General features: G+C 44.4%; 1 protein-coding gene across 1 annotated transcript in view; it reads left to right on the top strand.

Moving 5' to 3' along the window:
• Window positions 1-582: 582 nt before the first annotated feature.
• Window positions 583-17,244, top strand: part of STK11 (serine/threonine kinase 11) — a 74,066-nt gene continuing 57,404 nt past the window's right edge. Inside the window, exon 1 of the mRNA XM_024204380.3 lies at window positions 583-1,833. Within this exon, the coding sequence (XP_024060148.1) occupies window positions 1,544-1,833 (290 nt within the window). The 5' untranslated portion in view covers window positions 583-1,543. The remainder of the gene's footprint in view (window positions 1,834-17,244) is intronic.

Here is a 17,244-nt window from a genome sequence, read left to right as displayed (position 1 = left end):
GGAGGGGAGGCCGCGGGACGGGAGCTAGAGGGGGGGGGGAGGTAAACAAAATGGCGGCGGCGTGTTAGCTGCGGCGGCTGGAGGAGGCGGGGGCGAGGCGACCCGGAGCGCTTGGAAGTGAGGCGGGAGTGGGGAGAGCGGGGCCCCTCAACAGGGACAGGGCGGGGGGGGGGGGGAGAGGGGGGGGGGGGGGGGGCGCCCCCGGGGGGGGGCCCCCTTGGGCCGTGTAGGGGGATCGGGCCCCCCCGGCAGAGCTCCGGCTTGGGTAGGGGGAGCGGGGCCCCCTGTTCAGGGGAGGCCGTTGTGGGAGAGAACAAGTGACCGCAGCTTCTCTCCGACCTCTGGGTTAGGGTAGGGCCAGCTCCCCCTTTCACTGATCTCCTGCCGGGGGGGACGGTGCACTCCCCCCCCCGACTGATCCCCTGTTAAGGGGGGAGGCTGGGTGCGTTTGGGAGGGGTAAGGGCCAGCTTCCTCTTGGGGTTGGCTGGGGGAGGTCAGCTCCCCTTGACTCCTGTTGGGTTGGGTATACTGGGGGAGTTCATTTTTTGCCCCTTTTTTGGGGGGGGGGGTTTGGTTGTGTGGTGACGGGGGGGGGGGGGGGAGAAATTAGCTAGATCAGTTCTTCCTGATTGACACCTGTGGGGAGGCTTGGGGGGTTGTAAATGGGAAGAAAAGCCGCAGCCGCATTAGCATTTCCTGAGTGACCACTCGCTAAGGGTGTGTTTCGGGGTCTTGTAAGGGGGAAAGAGCCCGCTCCTCCAATCACACTTTAAGGAGGGGTGGACAGGCTGGGTGAAGTTTTAGTAGGATTTGTGTTGTCTGCCTACCTGACACCTGGACCAGTGGTGGTGACACATCATGTGTCAGGCACAATCCAAGTGGTTGAAGGATGCCCCTGGGAGATATTGATAGGCGCACAAGGCCTCAAACTTTCATAGGGGGGGGGAAGAGAAGACATTAGAATAGGTGTTGAAATCACCTTCCAAGAAACTTCGTTCCAGCTACCCAACGGCTGAGAAAATCATCCGAGCTCATACCTGGGAGGTGAGGGTGGCAGGGGAGAGTAAATGACCCTGCAATTCGCAGTTTGGAATTGGGAACCATGATCTGCTAGTAATGGAAAGTCATGAAAAAGACTTGACCATCTTTTTGTTTATCTGTGGTTCTAAAGTCCTAGAGGATGACCTAGCACTTAAGAACCAATTTGCAACCCAGTAGAAGGTCAAGCGAGAGCAAGCTGACCTGAAAGAACCCAAGTGGTGGGATCAGGTCAATAGTAAAACAAATCCCAAACTGAGAAAGTACCTGGTGAGACTTTTTTGTTTTTATTAACGAGACATTGAGTTGTTGGAACCAGGCACTGGAATTTGTAGGACCCTCCTTGGCTGGAAGCAGCTTATAGTGTTTTTTTTAAATTAACGTTCGTACAATCTTCTGGATAACTTTTATTTCAAGAAGGAGTAAAAGGGAGCGTTGGAAATTAAAGAACTGGATTAAAACCTTGAGCACTTAAGGAAAACAGGTTAAGGAACTTAATCCAGGATGGATGTGCAGGAGCCGCAGGAGTTGAGTATGTTTGCAGAGAGTGAACTGATGTCTGTGGGGATGGACACGTTCATCCATCGCATTGACTCCACGGAAGTCATCTACCAGCCACGGCGCAAAAGGGCCAAGCTCATTGGCAAATACCTAATGGGGGACTTACTTGGAGAAGGGTCTTATGGCAAAGTCAAGGAGATGTTGGACTCTGAAACCCTCTGTAGGAGAGCTGTCAAAATCCTGAAGAAGAAGAAACTCCGCAGGATCCCCAATGGGGAGGCAAATGTTAAAAAGTGAGTATGAGATTCCTATAGGTAATAATCAAAAGGTTAACTTTGGTCAGTATTTTCCAGCTGGCATTCTGTATTTTGTACAACACTGTGTATAGTCTTACGTTTTGAAAGAGATTTACGAACTATATACATGCGAGAGTTGCTTCCCCTTGAAATGCAACCAACTCTGGGGTGAAGAGGGCTCTCAAATACCACACAACAGTGGGGAACAGGGAAAGAAAACTTCATCTCAGAGGCATGGTGAAGCAAATGTTTCTACTTGTGTAAAACTTGGCATGTTAGGGGTTTCCTAATGTCACAGAGCAGAAAGAACCTCAGTTTCTAAAGTCTTATACAAAAGAGGCACATGGCTAATTGCATTGTGCTCACTTGATCTAACCAAGGTTGTATAATTAAAACAAACTCTGCATAGTCATGTACATATGCAGTATTATCAGTGTGTGTTGCACTTAATAGCCCGTGTCCTAGGGACTGTGCATTCTAGGTACCTGTTATATAGGTGGCAGCATGATCCAGTGCATTTGCACCCAGTGTGCATCAGGAGACCTGGGGTCTAGTCCTGGATCTGGTATTGATAAGTATGACCTTGGGAAGTCACTTATCTCTTTTGTCTCAGTCAGTTTCTCCATCTGTACAATGGGGATGATACTTGCCCACCATTTTTTTTTTTAAACGTCACTCAAGATTTATGGTTAAAGCACTTTAAGCAAGAGCGAAGTTATGTGTTGATAGATGTTTGTGCACAAACAGCTCAGTCCAGCAAAGTAGTTAAAGTATGTTGTAGGGATAAACCTGTTCTGTTTCGTTAGCAAGCATTGTTCATTTTTCTTACCATTTCTTGATGTTACACTTAATGTGCAATGACCCTTCAGAGACCACTGCATTTTCTGCAACAAACTGCTCAGTATAGTCATGCAAGATATGATTGTTTATCTGGAGTGACCAGGACTCTTCTGCTGCCAAAAAGAATTAATTAATTGCAACAGCTTATCTTGAAGCAGGAGGAACACTTGCAAGATGTTTTAGAAGTCTCCTGTGATGTTTCTGGTGTTACGTCTGCAGCGGCTGCATGCTGTGTGTCCAGCCCTGACCTAGTGAACTCTTCATGTTTTGGTTTGGAGGGGTGTGTGTTTTGTGTTGTGTTTTTTAAGATTAGCTGGATGATACTTCATTGTGTATTAGGCCTTCTGTCAATTAGCTTTCCAGGTTTACCTTCTAACCTTGAGAGTACAGAGTGAACCGGCTCAGATACAGCATAATAATGAAATCAAACAGGGGACTTTGCTGTGCTGGCTCCAGTTCATTATAAAAGTAAACTGCTGGTTAATGTGTAATAAAATGTTTTCTGCAGTGTGTTTCTTGTCTCCCCCCCCCCCCCCCCAGTTCTCCAGTTACATCAAGAACATCTCCAAAAGACCAGAAAGGCTGCCTTCTCCTTAATTAAAACTTATTTTAAAAGCTCCTCCCTCCAAGTTCATAGGTTAATTCAAGGAATTCTTATCAGCTTAATGGGGTGGGGGGGACAACTGTGGAAGAGGTCTTGTTCTGAAAGGAACTTTGATGTAGAAATCTCCTGTGTTCTGTTTACTGTTTTTAGCTTCTCTGTGGATGTTTTTGTTCAGTTTCATCTAGCTGGTTTAGTTATCAGAGCAGTCTAGCCAGAAGATATTTTAATTTCTGAGACCAGCATGGGCTGTCTATTCAGTTGCAGCTGGCTATTACTAGCCATAGTTCCAAAGCACTCTATCGGAGTTGGGCTTTCACTTCAGTCTTCTAGCAAGGGTCTATTTTAGCTCTATAACTGTATTAAATGGCCTGTTTTTATCACCTTTTCTTCCCTCCCCCACTCGTTTATTTCATCGGCTTGTTGCATCTTGTCTTTTAGATCAAACTTTGAGTCAGTGGCATAGCTTTCCATGGGGCCCTGCCCTAGTGGAAGCTCCTAGGCACTACTGCAATATAAGTGATAAGTCTCCACCAATTTAAACGTTGTGCTCAAGGCTTGTTGTGGCAGCATATAGAGATATGGGATGGTCTGGCTGGGCAGCATGGGTGGGGACCAAATCCCAGTAGTGACCTAACCCCAGAAAGCACTGCATCTGAACACTGTTCTAATGTGGCTTGGTCCCAGTCATGCTGTCCAGCCAAACTCCATTAAAACTTCAATCTGCTGCAGTCAGATTTGAGCAGCCTTACTTAAATGTGATTTTAAACTCATTACCCCAGTGAGCTGTTCACATGCTATAGAAAGTGGACTACTACCCATTCTGAACTAAAACTAACCTCTGACAAGATTCCACTTCCTTACTCCAAGATTATCAGAATGAATGAGTCTGCTGTCTATAGTCTGAGTTGTAACTTTAAATATATTGGGGCCTACTCCTAATCCTGCACGGTTACTTCAGTGGGAACACAATTGGCCCAGTGTTGTTGGCACACTTGCAGTTGTTTGCTCTGCAGACCCTTTGTGATTCGGCCCATAGTTAAGAATCAGGCTTCCCCCTTATTGCTCTGAGTTGAGGAGTAATTGTCCCTTTGGATATGTGCCAACAATGCTTAAAAAGGACTGAATCGCTCTGAGCAGTTAGCCTAGGATACAGAGCCTCTAACATCCTGATTAACAGTTTGCATGTGGTTCAGTTTGGTATGTCCTGAAACTTGCTGCTGCCTGATTGCTGCTCAGTGGCTGATTTGACCCAAGTTTGGTCTTGGCCTAATTCCCATTAGGCAGGCGTCCACATCACAAAAGTCACGTCTGTGACTAGCATTAGCTGATCTCCTTGGCCTCACCAGAGAGGCCCAAGATAGAATGGGCTACAGGGACTGAGCTCCCTTCTCCCTAGAGATATGGCGCCCTCCAGATGAGGTTGAGGCACATAACGGGAGGGGGAAGGGAGGCTTGGAGTGCTCTCTCTTGTACTTTACCAGCTGTGGGGATAAATGGTGAATGGTGTGAGATCAACAGCACAACAGTCATTAAAAAGTTAATACTTAAAATTCCTTACAACTTTTTTTGTAATCAACCAATCCCAGTGGAGAGCACTGCCTCTCTTTGCATAGTGGATCAGATTCCCAAAATGTCAAAGGATATCAGAAATAGTTCTTAAACATCTGTCAAAGGTGGCTGTAGTGTGTGACCCCATAAGATCAAGGAGATTGACTTGTTAATCCTGGGGGGGGGGGGGTCTAAAATTAACTTGCCTTGAGATTTCTCTTGTGTTCGTCATAATGAGAGACATGCGCTGTTCATAGAGCGCAGGGATTGTATTTCCAACCTCACCCCTACATCACTGCTTTCTATTTTGAGGAGGAGGGGTCAAAGGGTTGTGAATGGCTCGCAGATTTTATTGCGAATGTACATGGTGAGGTTCCTGATTTGTCTCCTTAACCATAGGGCAGTCTGCTGCTGGGCAAAAGTTTGATCTGGCTGTGACTTTAGTTATCTAACCTTAAAGCAGCCCGGTTGTTAGCTAATGCCATTCGAGAGCAAAATCTCTCTCTTTCTCTGCCATCAGGACCAGACCACCACACACTACTCCCTCCCTTTCCATTCCCCCAGTGGTGCATGCAGACAGGGCTCCTCCAAGCCAGATAAGGGTTGACATGGATGCATTACATTTAGCAGATAATATGGCCCTTTGCAACTGGACTTTCAAATTCAAGCATAGCTGAGTTTGGATGGCAAAGTAATAGCTGAGTGACACAAGCAGTAAGTTGGAGATTTGGAACTGTAGAAACCTTGTATTTGTCCATACATTCTTGTGTTTACTGGAGGTGAAGTGTCAATGAGTGTAGTGCTCCCAGTTGAATCTCTGCTGGGTGTTTGTCCCCAGCACAGAATCGCTGCATGATGGCACATTATTGGTCTTTGCTCCAGCTAGAACAAGGGCTCTAAATGTATGATGTTGCGAGTGAGGGTGAAAGTGCCTTGGCATGGTGTCTGGGGACCTGGGGATCCTGTACAGAACACTCCTGCAGTACGGGTGACTTGTCAGTGCTAAGAGACCCTCACTTGCTTGAGTCTTAAGGGCCCATCTGTCCTACATATTCTGTCTGGGCACCAAGTTGCAATATAGGCACTGTCCTCACAGTGAAGAGTAAGCTGACCATGCTCCAGCCCTGATTTCTTGCTAGCCATAGCTCTGTCCTCTAATATGATTGGAGCCATGATACTCCTAATCAAACCATGTTATTATAGTTGGGCACAATTATATTGTAACCTGGTGCCCTAGCATGGCTGCAATTGGGGTGAAGTTAGAGCCATTTCTGAAATCCCATCATAAAACAATGATGCAGAGGGACCTGGTTACAACATGTGAGTCCCTGACTGTTAACACACAGTTTAATCCTGTCTACACCCTGTTTTGTTTTTTTTCTTGGTTCCTGGCTAATGTCCAAGGCTGTAGCATGGTTAATACATGTTCCTGATTCATTTACGTGGCAAGAATAACTCTTTTAATTTTGTCTCCTACCACAGGAGCTTCATGGGCCCAGAAGTTGTGACCTCAAATGTTGATTTGAGTCTTTTGAGCGATTTGCCCTTCCCCTGCTCTTGTTCATCATTCTGCTCATGGCAAATGATCTTTTAAGGTTCCTATAGATCCTGGTGGGGATCTTGAGGGTCTAAACTCCTCTGTGTGTAATGGTTGTCTCTCTGGGTAATAGTGGGCATCCCATTTTGTGTGGGGAAAGGTTTGGTGTGGCCTCTTCTGCCAGACAGTGTTGTGGTTAGCTGCTACCCCAGCTAATACAAAAGGTGAGCTTAGGAGGGATGCTAAAATAGGTGAAAGAAAACCAGATGCTTACTTGTCTCCAGCAGCACAAGTTTAATAAAACTAAATGTTAATAGTCTCTCACTTAATTAAGTGCTTGGGACTTTCTGTGCATATCCCAGGCGTCCTGTACGGTACTTACCATTCTCAGCAATCACATTCTGGTTTGAATACCTTGCTCGTTACAAACCCCTCGGGGTTTGAAATAGGTAGGTCAGCAAGCGATGTGACCAGTTGCTGCTTTGATTGACAAATCAAGAGCCTGTCAACCCTGTCTTGTGGGCAGCAGCCTATAATGGGGCTGGGCACCTGTTAGCGTCCTGCAGTAGGTCATGCATTTTGCACTTAGTGGCTGTCTAAAGCTGGCTTGTAATGCACCATCAAATTGCAAGTTTCGTTCTTTAGGTAAGTCAGAAAAGGCTTTGGTGCCTGGCCTGCATGTGTTACTCTGTCAATCTGTGTGAAGCCAGATGCTTGGATTCAGCTGTGAAGTAGTGGGAACCTTTGGCTAGTGTGTCTATAGAAGAACTCATGGGGGTGGTTGCTCCATGAGCATGTGTCTGAAACATCAGACACTCAACACTGACAGAGGGTGTGGGGTGTGTCAGTGCCTGCAGCTAGTAAGGAAAAAGAATCCCACTGTCTTAACCCTTCTCTAGGATTCCTCCCAGAGATGCACACACAAGTTAGAGCTGGGAGAAATCTGTCGAGCTCTGAATAGCTGATCTGTTTGTGCAGGCTTATGTGCTAGTGCGTTTCTGGTGCTTTAAACTTCTGGGAAGATGAGAGCTGTCGGGATCAGATCGCTGTGTTTAGCAGTGGCTGTCAGAACACTTCGTACCTGTATTTCAGTGTTATCCCCTCAGAGGCCTCCAAATACAGCTCAGTACAGAGGCACAGAAACAGCCTTGGGTATTTCTTGATATCCCAGTTGAGGGTGGAGATGGTGGCAATGGCGCTATACTAACAACATGGCCTGGGCCGCTGGGGGAGAGGGAGCATGCGAGGGACTAAAGCTTGGGAAGAGGATATTGATGGTGCAATATAAAACAGTATCCCCCTGTGCTAAATCTGTTCATATGAGTAGAGCCTGTCCTTTCCCCTCTCTCTCATGAGAACCTGTGTGATCAGGGATTCCCTCTCCAAAAGGGGGCTAATCACTCAAACCTATTCAACCAGAGCAAAGTTTTTTAAGTCAGCGGCGTTGTTCCTGAGCTGCCTCTTCTATTCTTTCCTCTTCTCAAAATGAATCCGCAGTTGTGCTGCAGTGTGGCCCGGGGCCTAGAAGGCCGACAGCTGCTTCTGAGGTCTCTGCAGCTTCAAACTGGTCATCGAGCAGGCGCTGATGTGCACTTCCTGAAGGATGAGGGCTTCTGTTTCTGCAGGCCTCTGAGCCCCCACTGTCACAGGCAGTAATATTCCTGCAGTTATCCCCAAGCTTGGGCTCCTTGTATACTGAACTATCATGCCTTTGGATCGGTCCTATCCAAATGTTAGAAGCATAAAAAATGGGCAGAAAAACAATAAAGCAAAGGGTGGTGAGCTGCAGTGATGAATTGGGGGTTTGGAAAAGAAGTCTCAAGGCTTCCTGCATTAACCACATCTGCAGCAACCAAAAAGGGGGGCTAATGCCAATCTCTGCAAGGCTTAGCTTTTCTCAGTGGTGAGGCTTTCACTGGGGATAGGTAAAAGCAGTTTGCTGCAGATGCACTTTGCTTTGGTTGGAGGGGAAATCCTTCATGGTGTAACTGATTGTGTATGATGGTAACTGGTTTTTAAAAAAACAGCTTTTGTGAAGTGACTGATCCTGCTCTGCTGACGGTGTGCAGCCTGGTTAGTCACATTGAATCTTGTCTGGAAGCTCCTGTAACAGGAGGAAAAATGTGTTCTTTTTTGTATTTATGATGTAAACACTTGCCAAATGGTTGTCTAGAAAGCAAACGTCCCATGTCTCACAAACTATCTCCACAATTGTCATTAATTGTCCCCTCCACTCCTCTTGTTAGCGATTTTTGGGAGAAACCAAGGATTAATGAGTCTGAACTCTCCTCTCATTCACAGGCTCACCTTGAGATTAGGTTGAGGCATGCAGCTGGCAGTGTGAGAAAGTTTGCACTGCCCCCGTCAAGCTGTATTTCTTCTTCGGATAAATGGAGAATTTGAGTTTCTGAGGCTGACCTGTTTTTCTATCACTACAGTCACATGCAAAGCCATTCTGAATCTAGTGGAAATGTGTTCTGACCTGTCTAGATTACAAAAGTTGTATTGCATTCAAAAACATTTCTTTCTGATCGAGAGAGAATGCGATGCTGAACATGATTTGTTCTGGTCTAAGCTGACCACTAACTGGATTGTTCACAATCGTGTTCAAACATGATAAAATTTTTGAATGTAGATAGACCCCCAGTCTACCAAGCTCTGCTGTGACCCTTCAGTATTGCTTGACTAAGATCAAGTGAAGTATCTGAATACATACCTTATCAGGATTTTACCTGCATTTTCAGGAATATGGACTTAGAGATCAGAAGTCTCTTGCATCTCTAACATGTATGATCCTCCACTCACCTTCTGCATAAGATTGTTCATGTTTGCTAAAAGTCCATTTCTTACTCAGCTGAGAAGAAAAACTTAATACTAGCCAGAAAAAATATAAAGGTAGATCTGTAAAGGAAAATGGAGACTAGATTAGAAATTTAGTTTTGGTTCTTTACTTGTTTTCATCTTTAATTTAAGAAATTATTCCTATATGTTTACATCTAGACACTTCTGGTTTAGTGCGGTTTGTCTTTTTTCCTGATTCTGAGGATGGTTTTGCAACTTTATGGAGCAATTCACTTTTTATTCCTCTAGGACATGGCAATGCTCAGTAATGCTTACGGGGGCCGATCCAAACTCCATTGACTTCAGTGGACTTTGGCTCAGGTGCCTAGTTTAAACTGTGGCTGCAAGGATGTTTCATATATTTGATTACCGTGTTTTAGCAGGTGTATGTTCATTCCAAGGGTAATACTGAAATAAAACTTCAAAGAGGAGGTCAAAAGAACCTTGAATCGTAACAATTATCAGCTTACATCAGAATCTTTTCCTGTACTCGGAAAACTCAATATTGATAGTACATATATTTGGAAGGGGGAAAATGAAGCTTTGCACATTTGTAAATGTTCCACTCCCGTGTTTGCTGGCTGAAAGCTATAGCACTAGATTAGTGCATGAAAATTGAAAAGTGACTTTTGTTTTTAATCATATTAACACTGACCAGTCTATTATTGTCTCCATTGAGTGAAATGTTAAAATATATAATCTTCTTGTGTCCTTGCAGATAGATTTTAAAACCACAGCAACATCTTTTTTTACAAACTGATTTTAGTTAACTTTTGGGTTAGTTGCCAATAAACTTTAGTTTGTTTTGCCAAGAGGAAAAAGAAAAGTTAACTTGTACTTCAAAGCAAAATCTGCTGGGACCTCATTGGCTCACAAAAGCTATGTGGATAAATACCATCTGTAGCTGTGCACTTGTGGAAAAAAAACAAATGTGTGATTCATCATTCTCCATCAATACTGGCAACCCCTTACAACAAAATCCTAACAAGCTTAAACCTATTTATAAACTAACGGAAAGACCTTGTGGACCAGATAGCGGAAAGGCGTAATTTGGCTCTCTCCTGCTTTCTGTTATATCTGAAGGCAATTCTTGCCTGTAGCTCCAGCTTGATAAGCTAGTGTTAAACTGAGCAGCAGTGGCCTCCCACCTCTCTAGGGGCAAGCGAAAGAAGATAGTTGTCCGCTAGCAGCAGTCAAGTCAGTCTATATGTGGGCTCATTATCGCTTATTATAATGATGTAGTATTGCAATGTGCTCTGTGTTGGCGTGCCCCTGAAGATCACCTAGAAATTGACCGAGTCAGCAGATAGTGCTAAGTGGTGGAGTACATCACACTGATATGCCACACTCTGTGTGCTTCCCCATCCAACAGGTCCATTTCAGGGTCCTGCCCCTTACCTTTAAAACCCTATATTGGGTAGGACCTAGTTATCTGGAAAACAGCACCTGTCCCTGTGTTCAGGGATGCCCAACAGAACTCATTAAGGGCAGGGCACCCTCAGTGGAAGGTCCTCATCTGTGGAATTTCATTACTTGGAGGTTAAGTTAAATTATACCCTAGAAGGTAGCAGGATTTGAATTCAAGACTTTCTGCAAACTTCTTCCTAAGAAGGTGGAATGGCCCTGGTTGCATTGGTAAACATTCCACCTAGATCGGTGTCTGCCTAGGACCTTGTCTATGCTGGGAAAATGTCATGTTTTTAAAGTGTTAAGCATGATTTTTGCTCTTGGTGTGATCAGGGATATTAGGGTTTAAAAACACATTAGCTGCTTGTGATTAACTGTAGAGTGGACCTTAACCTCTCATGCTTAAAGGTTTATGCTGTTCACTAGCATGGGGTCAGGAAGGAATTTGCCCTTCCCACCACCTTCTTGCCCCTTCCCCTCCCATCATGTACACTAGACAATTAGCTAGCTGCATTACAGGGTTTTTCCCTTTGTCTGAAGTATCAAATACTTGCTACAGCTGGAGGCAAGATACTGGACAGATGGGTCAGTGTTCTTATCCATTTGGGCAAGTCTAATAAATCTGACTGGGGATAGCATAAACCTTCCCTTTAGAAGAGACAGTGTCTTTTCCCTTCCCTGGTTATATTTTGGCATGAACCCATATTCTTGCAGTCTGCCTTGTCATGGTGACAGTAAGCAGAGGTGACCCCCACATGAACTTGCTAGGTATAAGGATATTGCATGTGTAACTTCTTCAAAAACAAAGCAAATTCACAGCTTGAGGGACCTATCTCAAATCTACTGGTTTCAGGAAATCTGACACTAAAGAGGAAATTCCGTGGCATAAACCACTGTTCCCAGGCAGTAGTGATAAATAGGATGCATACAGAAGGGACCTCTGTATTATGATTTGAACAGAGCCCAGCCCCATTGATTGGTGTCCGGGGATGGAGGAAAAGGGGTGTGTAAATTCTTCTTAAGGTGGTCTGGTTATATCCTCATGCCTTTTAAAAAAAATAAAAATAAAAAAAAATGCCACTGGTTCAATCCAAAAGCAAAAATTCACCCTCTCTCTTCTTCATAAGCCTGGGTCAGATTGGCCTAGTTAGTATCCATAGAGGAGGGGAATCCCTCCCCACATGCACCTACTTCAGATAACATTGGTGGTGGTCTCTGGCCTCAACTTAAAACTTATGTGATGCATTTAAGTTGCATGTTAAAATATTTTTTTAATGGTAGCAAGTGAGGGAGACATGGAGCCAGAGCAACTGAAAGGGAAGCTCGGAAACTTTAAAACTAATGTAAAAGCACAAGGGAACTCTGTAATGTAAAAGCAGTAGGGAACTCTGCTGCCCTGGCTGAGGGGCAGGACAGAATGAGCTATGCCCATCCTGTCGGTGGGAGTTCCAGGTACAGAGATCTTGCAGTTCCCTAAAGTTCTTTCCCATTGCCATTAACTGTTTCTATGAAATGTGCAAGCATTGCTAGGATGGATCAAATGCCTTACTGACATTTCTCCCATGTGAAGTTTGGAAACAGAAGTGGATTTGGAGGTGATCAGAGTGTGGCAATTGTCTCTTCTTACTACTTTGGATCACACCACTAGCTAAATTTAAGAATAACTATTCCTCTGGGAAGCGGCCTGTTTGATTGGTCTCCACTCCAGAGATGGCTGCATTTCAGTACCTTTTAAAGAAAATAGCTGCATAGACATTGCTGCTTGGGCTGGAACATAGGTTCTCAAGTCCACCCCTTCTCTCTCTCTCTCTCTCTCTCTCTCTCTCCCTCCCCACTTCCCTGCCTGAACCACAATGTCTCCACAGCTATTTTTAGAGCACTAGCTTGAGCCCGTCCAATACAAGTCTGTGGACCCAAGCTAGAAGAGACTCTCCCAGATGCAGTATAGACATGCCCTTATTGTGCAGTTCATGGAGTGCTTCAGGCTGCAAGGCACTGTAGGAATGTACCACATTGATTAACCCGATCGAGGCAGACTTATTTAATACTTGTAACAGTACTTGAAAGTATGAGAGAGTGAATCGCATGGGTCAGGCATTTAAGAGCCTCTTCAATATTGATAGTTTTCTCTAACCTTCCCAGCAAGCAGTCTTTTAAATGTGGCTTCACTCCCTCTTCTCCACTTGTTTATTCTAAGCTCTCAACCTGTCTCCCTTCATTATGAAGAAACTTGTTAGACCTCCACTAATGCTGACTGCAGTTTCCATGCTAATTTTATCTACTTCAGCCTTTTGGTCATGACTATAATTAGAGCTGCTAAATCACTTTGCAAATCTATCTACATGTAAACTAAACAGACTCTTCTGAGCTTCACCTTGTTATCTTGCGGTCATGGGTTAGTTGTTTGGGTTGTGTTTTTTTTTAAAGTAGTGGTGGTAAAAGACAGAGGGCCCAGATGGAATTCCCATAACTGCCCTGGAATTGCAGGAAAATGTCTTGGTTAATGACATGATTTTGAGAAGAAGCACTGCTTAAGCAGACTTGATTGCACTTCTGATTCTTAGGGTTTTTTGGAAAGATCTGTTAGGGGCAGTTATTGGTGTACCTTAATAGAATCTGAGTCATTAATAGATCTAAGTGGTTCATTTGCACTGTAGATGGGTCATTGCTATTACTAGCTGGCTAATTGCAAATAAGGAGTGAGAGTGGCTGCCTAAGCTCTTGGTGAGTTATGTATTTTAGTGCAGGTGTAGTATTCAGGCAGAAGCTTATGGCTTTTGAGGTTGGTTGCTTGGGTACCTTACAATGCTGATCCTCAGAATCATGACACTTGAAATATAACCACATTTTTAACAGTTCCAGGTGGCTGGTGATGGGGAGAAACATACAACAGTTTGGTAGAGGCTACAGGAAGGGTACAGAAAGTATTTTGTATAGCTTTTTCCACAACAATCACAAACTCTTTCCTGCCTTTGAATGACTTCTGTCAGAGGAGATCTGTGCTTTGCAAGCATTAACCAGACACCACCTCCCCGTGAGAAGGAGGAAAATGGGGGAACTGAGGAGAGACTCTGAAAGTTCACTAGGGCCTTGGCTGTTGCTTCTGATTTTTTTTATGTGGAAAATGCTCTCACACTACAGTCCTGGACAGCAGTATAAACCGTAAGATCGAAGCAAAAATGTGAAATCACTGCCGCAAGTAAGGGTGCATCATCACTGGGGACAGGGATGATGGTATGGGGGGTTATTTTTCCTCATGCTAGCTAATGCATGATAACTAACGTGAGGTAAAAACCTAGTGAAGCCAAGGCAGTTTGTAGTTTTTTACAAGTCTTACCTTGTGTTTTTTACATCTACCTAAGAACAGACCTTTTCTCCCATTGAAGACGTGCCCTATGATACTTGACCTTGGTTTGCTCTTGGCAGTGCACACAATTTAAAAAAGTAGGTTACTGGATATACTGTTTTAGCAAAGCTAAATCTCAGAGCAACTGGAGTTGAGACGTGGCCTACAGCTCTGATCAACTCAAGCCTGGCCTAGACACTGCCCAGATAACAAAACCAGGGCTCTTTCTCTTATCCAACCCCAAAATTTGAAGTGTAAGGCTAGCTTGTTCTCACTTCTTCTCAGCGAGTAGTACTGATGCACCTTTGTGTTCTTCATTGGAGTCTACCTAAGGCTTATACAGGCAAATTCCGACACTGGAAAATGATTAGGAAACCATTGCAACATTTTGATTTTTACAAATTACTCACTTTTCTAGTTTCAACAAAGCTACAGTACACAATGTTGCTCTGAAGATGCCTTTTCTCTGTAGCTGGCTTTGTAGCAAGCAATAGTCTGGTTGTATTGTGTCCCAAAAACAGGGCCCATTTACTGTAACCATGCACAGAAGTTTGGAAGGTGAGAGAGGATAAAATCTTAGGGCTTTTCTGCATGGGGAAATTGACTGATGTCACTGTAGCTGAATAACTATTGCACTGTAATTATTCCAGTATAATTCCCCCCTGTGAACACTATTTTGGAATAAAAGTGACTTATTTCAAAATATTCTGTTTGCAAGGTTCCTTGGTGTCTTTTTTTTAAAGACACAAACCACTCTTTAACCTGTGTTGCACGTTAGCCCGAGGTTAATGACTCGTAACTGAGGAGGTCGGTGTAGCGGACGAAGTAACTACTGGCTACCAGTGCCCTCGCTTGTCCTTCTTGTGTTCTTGCTTAACACATCACTAGTAATCAACCCGAACGGAATGTGACTCCCAAGGTTTGCACTGCGATTACTTTATCGTGCTGAAGGACATCCAGGACAAGTCTCCTCCATTGTTGCACTACTTGTCTGCATGGCAGCAGCATGGGCCACAAGATATGATCCTCCACTGTGCAGTTGTGCTTTTGGGGGGAGGGCGGGTGAGCCACTGCTAGACTCCTTTCGGGTATTGTGCGGTTGGGGTTTAAATTTGAGCAAAGAAAGTCTGCCCCCCGAGCTGTTGAAACTGCCTTGGCAATATCTCTCTTCATGCCTCTCTGCTGCTTTGTCTGGATCAGCGCAGCCATCTGAAGCAGAGTTCAAGTCTTCAGTGCTATTACCTGTCTTATCTGATGGAAGACGAATAATTTTTTTCTTATTGGCTTTTGATCTCAGTGAGCAATCCCTAGGTGGCTGGAATGTAAAAAATGCAGCTGGCTCTGACGTTATGCATTGCTCTCTGCATGCTTGCATCAGTCGGGCATCTTGCAATGTTTACATATTTTCCTGAAAGAGAGAATCTGAGGTCTGCTAGGCACTGTGTGCTATAACCCTTTCAAGGTAAAAAACTGTCTTCCCTTTCTTAGCACCTTCCACGTGAGGGTCTCCATGCACGTCATGCAACTCCGTTCTTGTGAACCCTTGAGGGAGTTTCAGGATTGTTCTGGGGCATTAGCATTGAGATTTTTATCTCTGGATAGCAGTAGGGAGGGGAAGGGGGTACTTTAGGTTTTCTTTCTAAGGGCTTGTCTACACTGGCACTTTACAGCGCTGCAACTTTCTTGCTCAGGGGTGTGAAAAAACACCCCCCTGAGCGCAGCAAGTTTCAGCGCTGTAAAGCACCAGTGTAGACAGTGCACCAGCGCTGGGAGCCACGCCCCTCGTGGAGGTGGTTTAATGTTGCCAGTATAGACTAGCCCTAAAGCCTGTCAGTTGCAGGTAACATACCGGTACATTGGATTACTAGATGTTTTTTATGGAATATTAGTAGCTACTAGTCTTAACTTGACTTTAAGCATTAATACATTGACCGCTTAGTGACTGATAACCTGATTCTTTATCATCTTTATTATTATGTGGCTGTAGCTTTATATAAGTTAGGCAGTCTTTTGGCCATTGTACAGTATAAAGAAATAAAACTAGATGATAAACATGGCAAGTTAATGGATGCTGTAGAAAATAAAGGTTTGCAATTAACTTGCTAAGTCACTCAGAAGACTAGCTGTGGAGAACTTAATAGGGAGATCCGGAAGGCACTTCGCCCCCTGTTCCTGGAACTGTCCTGTCTGTCTTTTCAGATGCTGAGCCCAGGAAATGAGGAGCAAGATCAGAAACCTACTGTGAACTCTAGAAGGGAGGGAAGCTACATAAATCAGGAAGACTTGTACTAATCTGAACCTGGCTTAAATGCACCCTGACAAAACATTTTGTATTAAACTTGTGTTAGGGGCCTGCGCTGCCAGCTTCCAAAGTTGTGGCAAATGTCATAAGAAGAACATAAGAATGAATAAATAAAAAATAGGTATATCTCCATATATTTATTTAACTCATAGAACTGGAAGGGACCCCGAAAGGTCATCGAGTCCAGCCTCCTGTCTTCACTAGCAGGACCAAGTACTGATTTTTGCCCCAGATTCCCTAAGTGGGCCCCTCAAGGATTGAACTCTCAACCCTGGGTTTAGCAGGCCAATGCTCAAACCACTGAGCTATCCCACCCACTAAATGGCCGTACTGGGTCAGACCAAAGGTCCATCCAGCCCAATATCCTGTCTACCGACAGTGGCCAATGCCAGGTGCCCCAGAGGGAGTGAACCGAACAGGTAATGATCAAGTGATCTCTCTCCTGCCGTCCATCACCACCCCCTGACAAACAGAGGCTAGGGACACCATTCCTTAACCATCCTGGCTAATAGCCATTAATGGATTTAACCTCCATGAATTTATCCAGTTCTCTTTTAAACCCTATTATAGTCCTAGCCTTCACAACCTCCTCAGGTAAGGAGTTCCACAAGTTGACTGTGCGCTGTGTGAAGAAGAACTTCCTTTTATTTGTTTTAAACCGGCTGCCCATTAATTAAACCTACTTTCATAGTAACGGTCCTTTAGCCACGTGTTGAATTCTGGGTTGTGCTGTCAATGAAAGAGCTGTTATAGCTAGGTTGGTCATGAAAAGGAAAACTTCTGTTCGTAATCTTAACTCTATTGCTTCTCTGAAAAGATCCCAAAGCACTATACAGACTGATACAGAAACATAGAATTGCATCCTCTGCTAATGAAATGCAGTCACCGCTGGGGTGGTGGAACCCATTAGCTGTTTGACAGAGCACAGCAATTTAGAACAGGATATAAAGAATACTGTGTCCAAAAATCTCTTGGGGAATTTT

The sequence above is a fragment of the Terrapene carolina genome, unplaced genomic scaffold (assembly GCF_002925995.2).
Source record: "Terrapene carolina triunguis isolate 2854851 unplaced genomic scaffold, T_m_triunguis-2.0 Scaffold194, whole genome shotgun sequence".
Taxonomy (NCBI): Eukaryota; Metazoa; Chordata; order Testudines; family Emydidae; genus Terrapene; species Terrapene triunguis.
The sequence above is the reverse complement of the archived record's forward strand: the minus strand, read 5'-3'. Positions and strand labels throughout refer to the sequence as shown.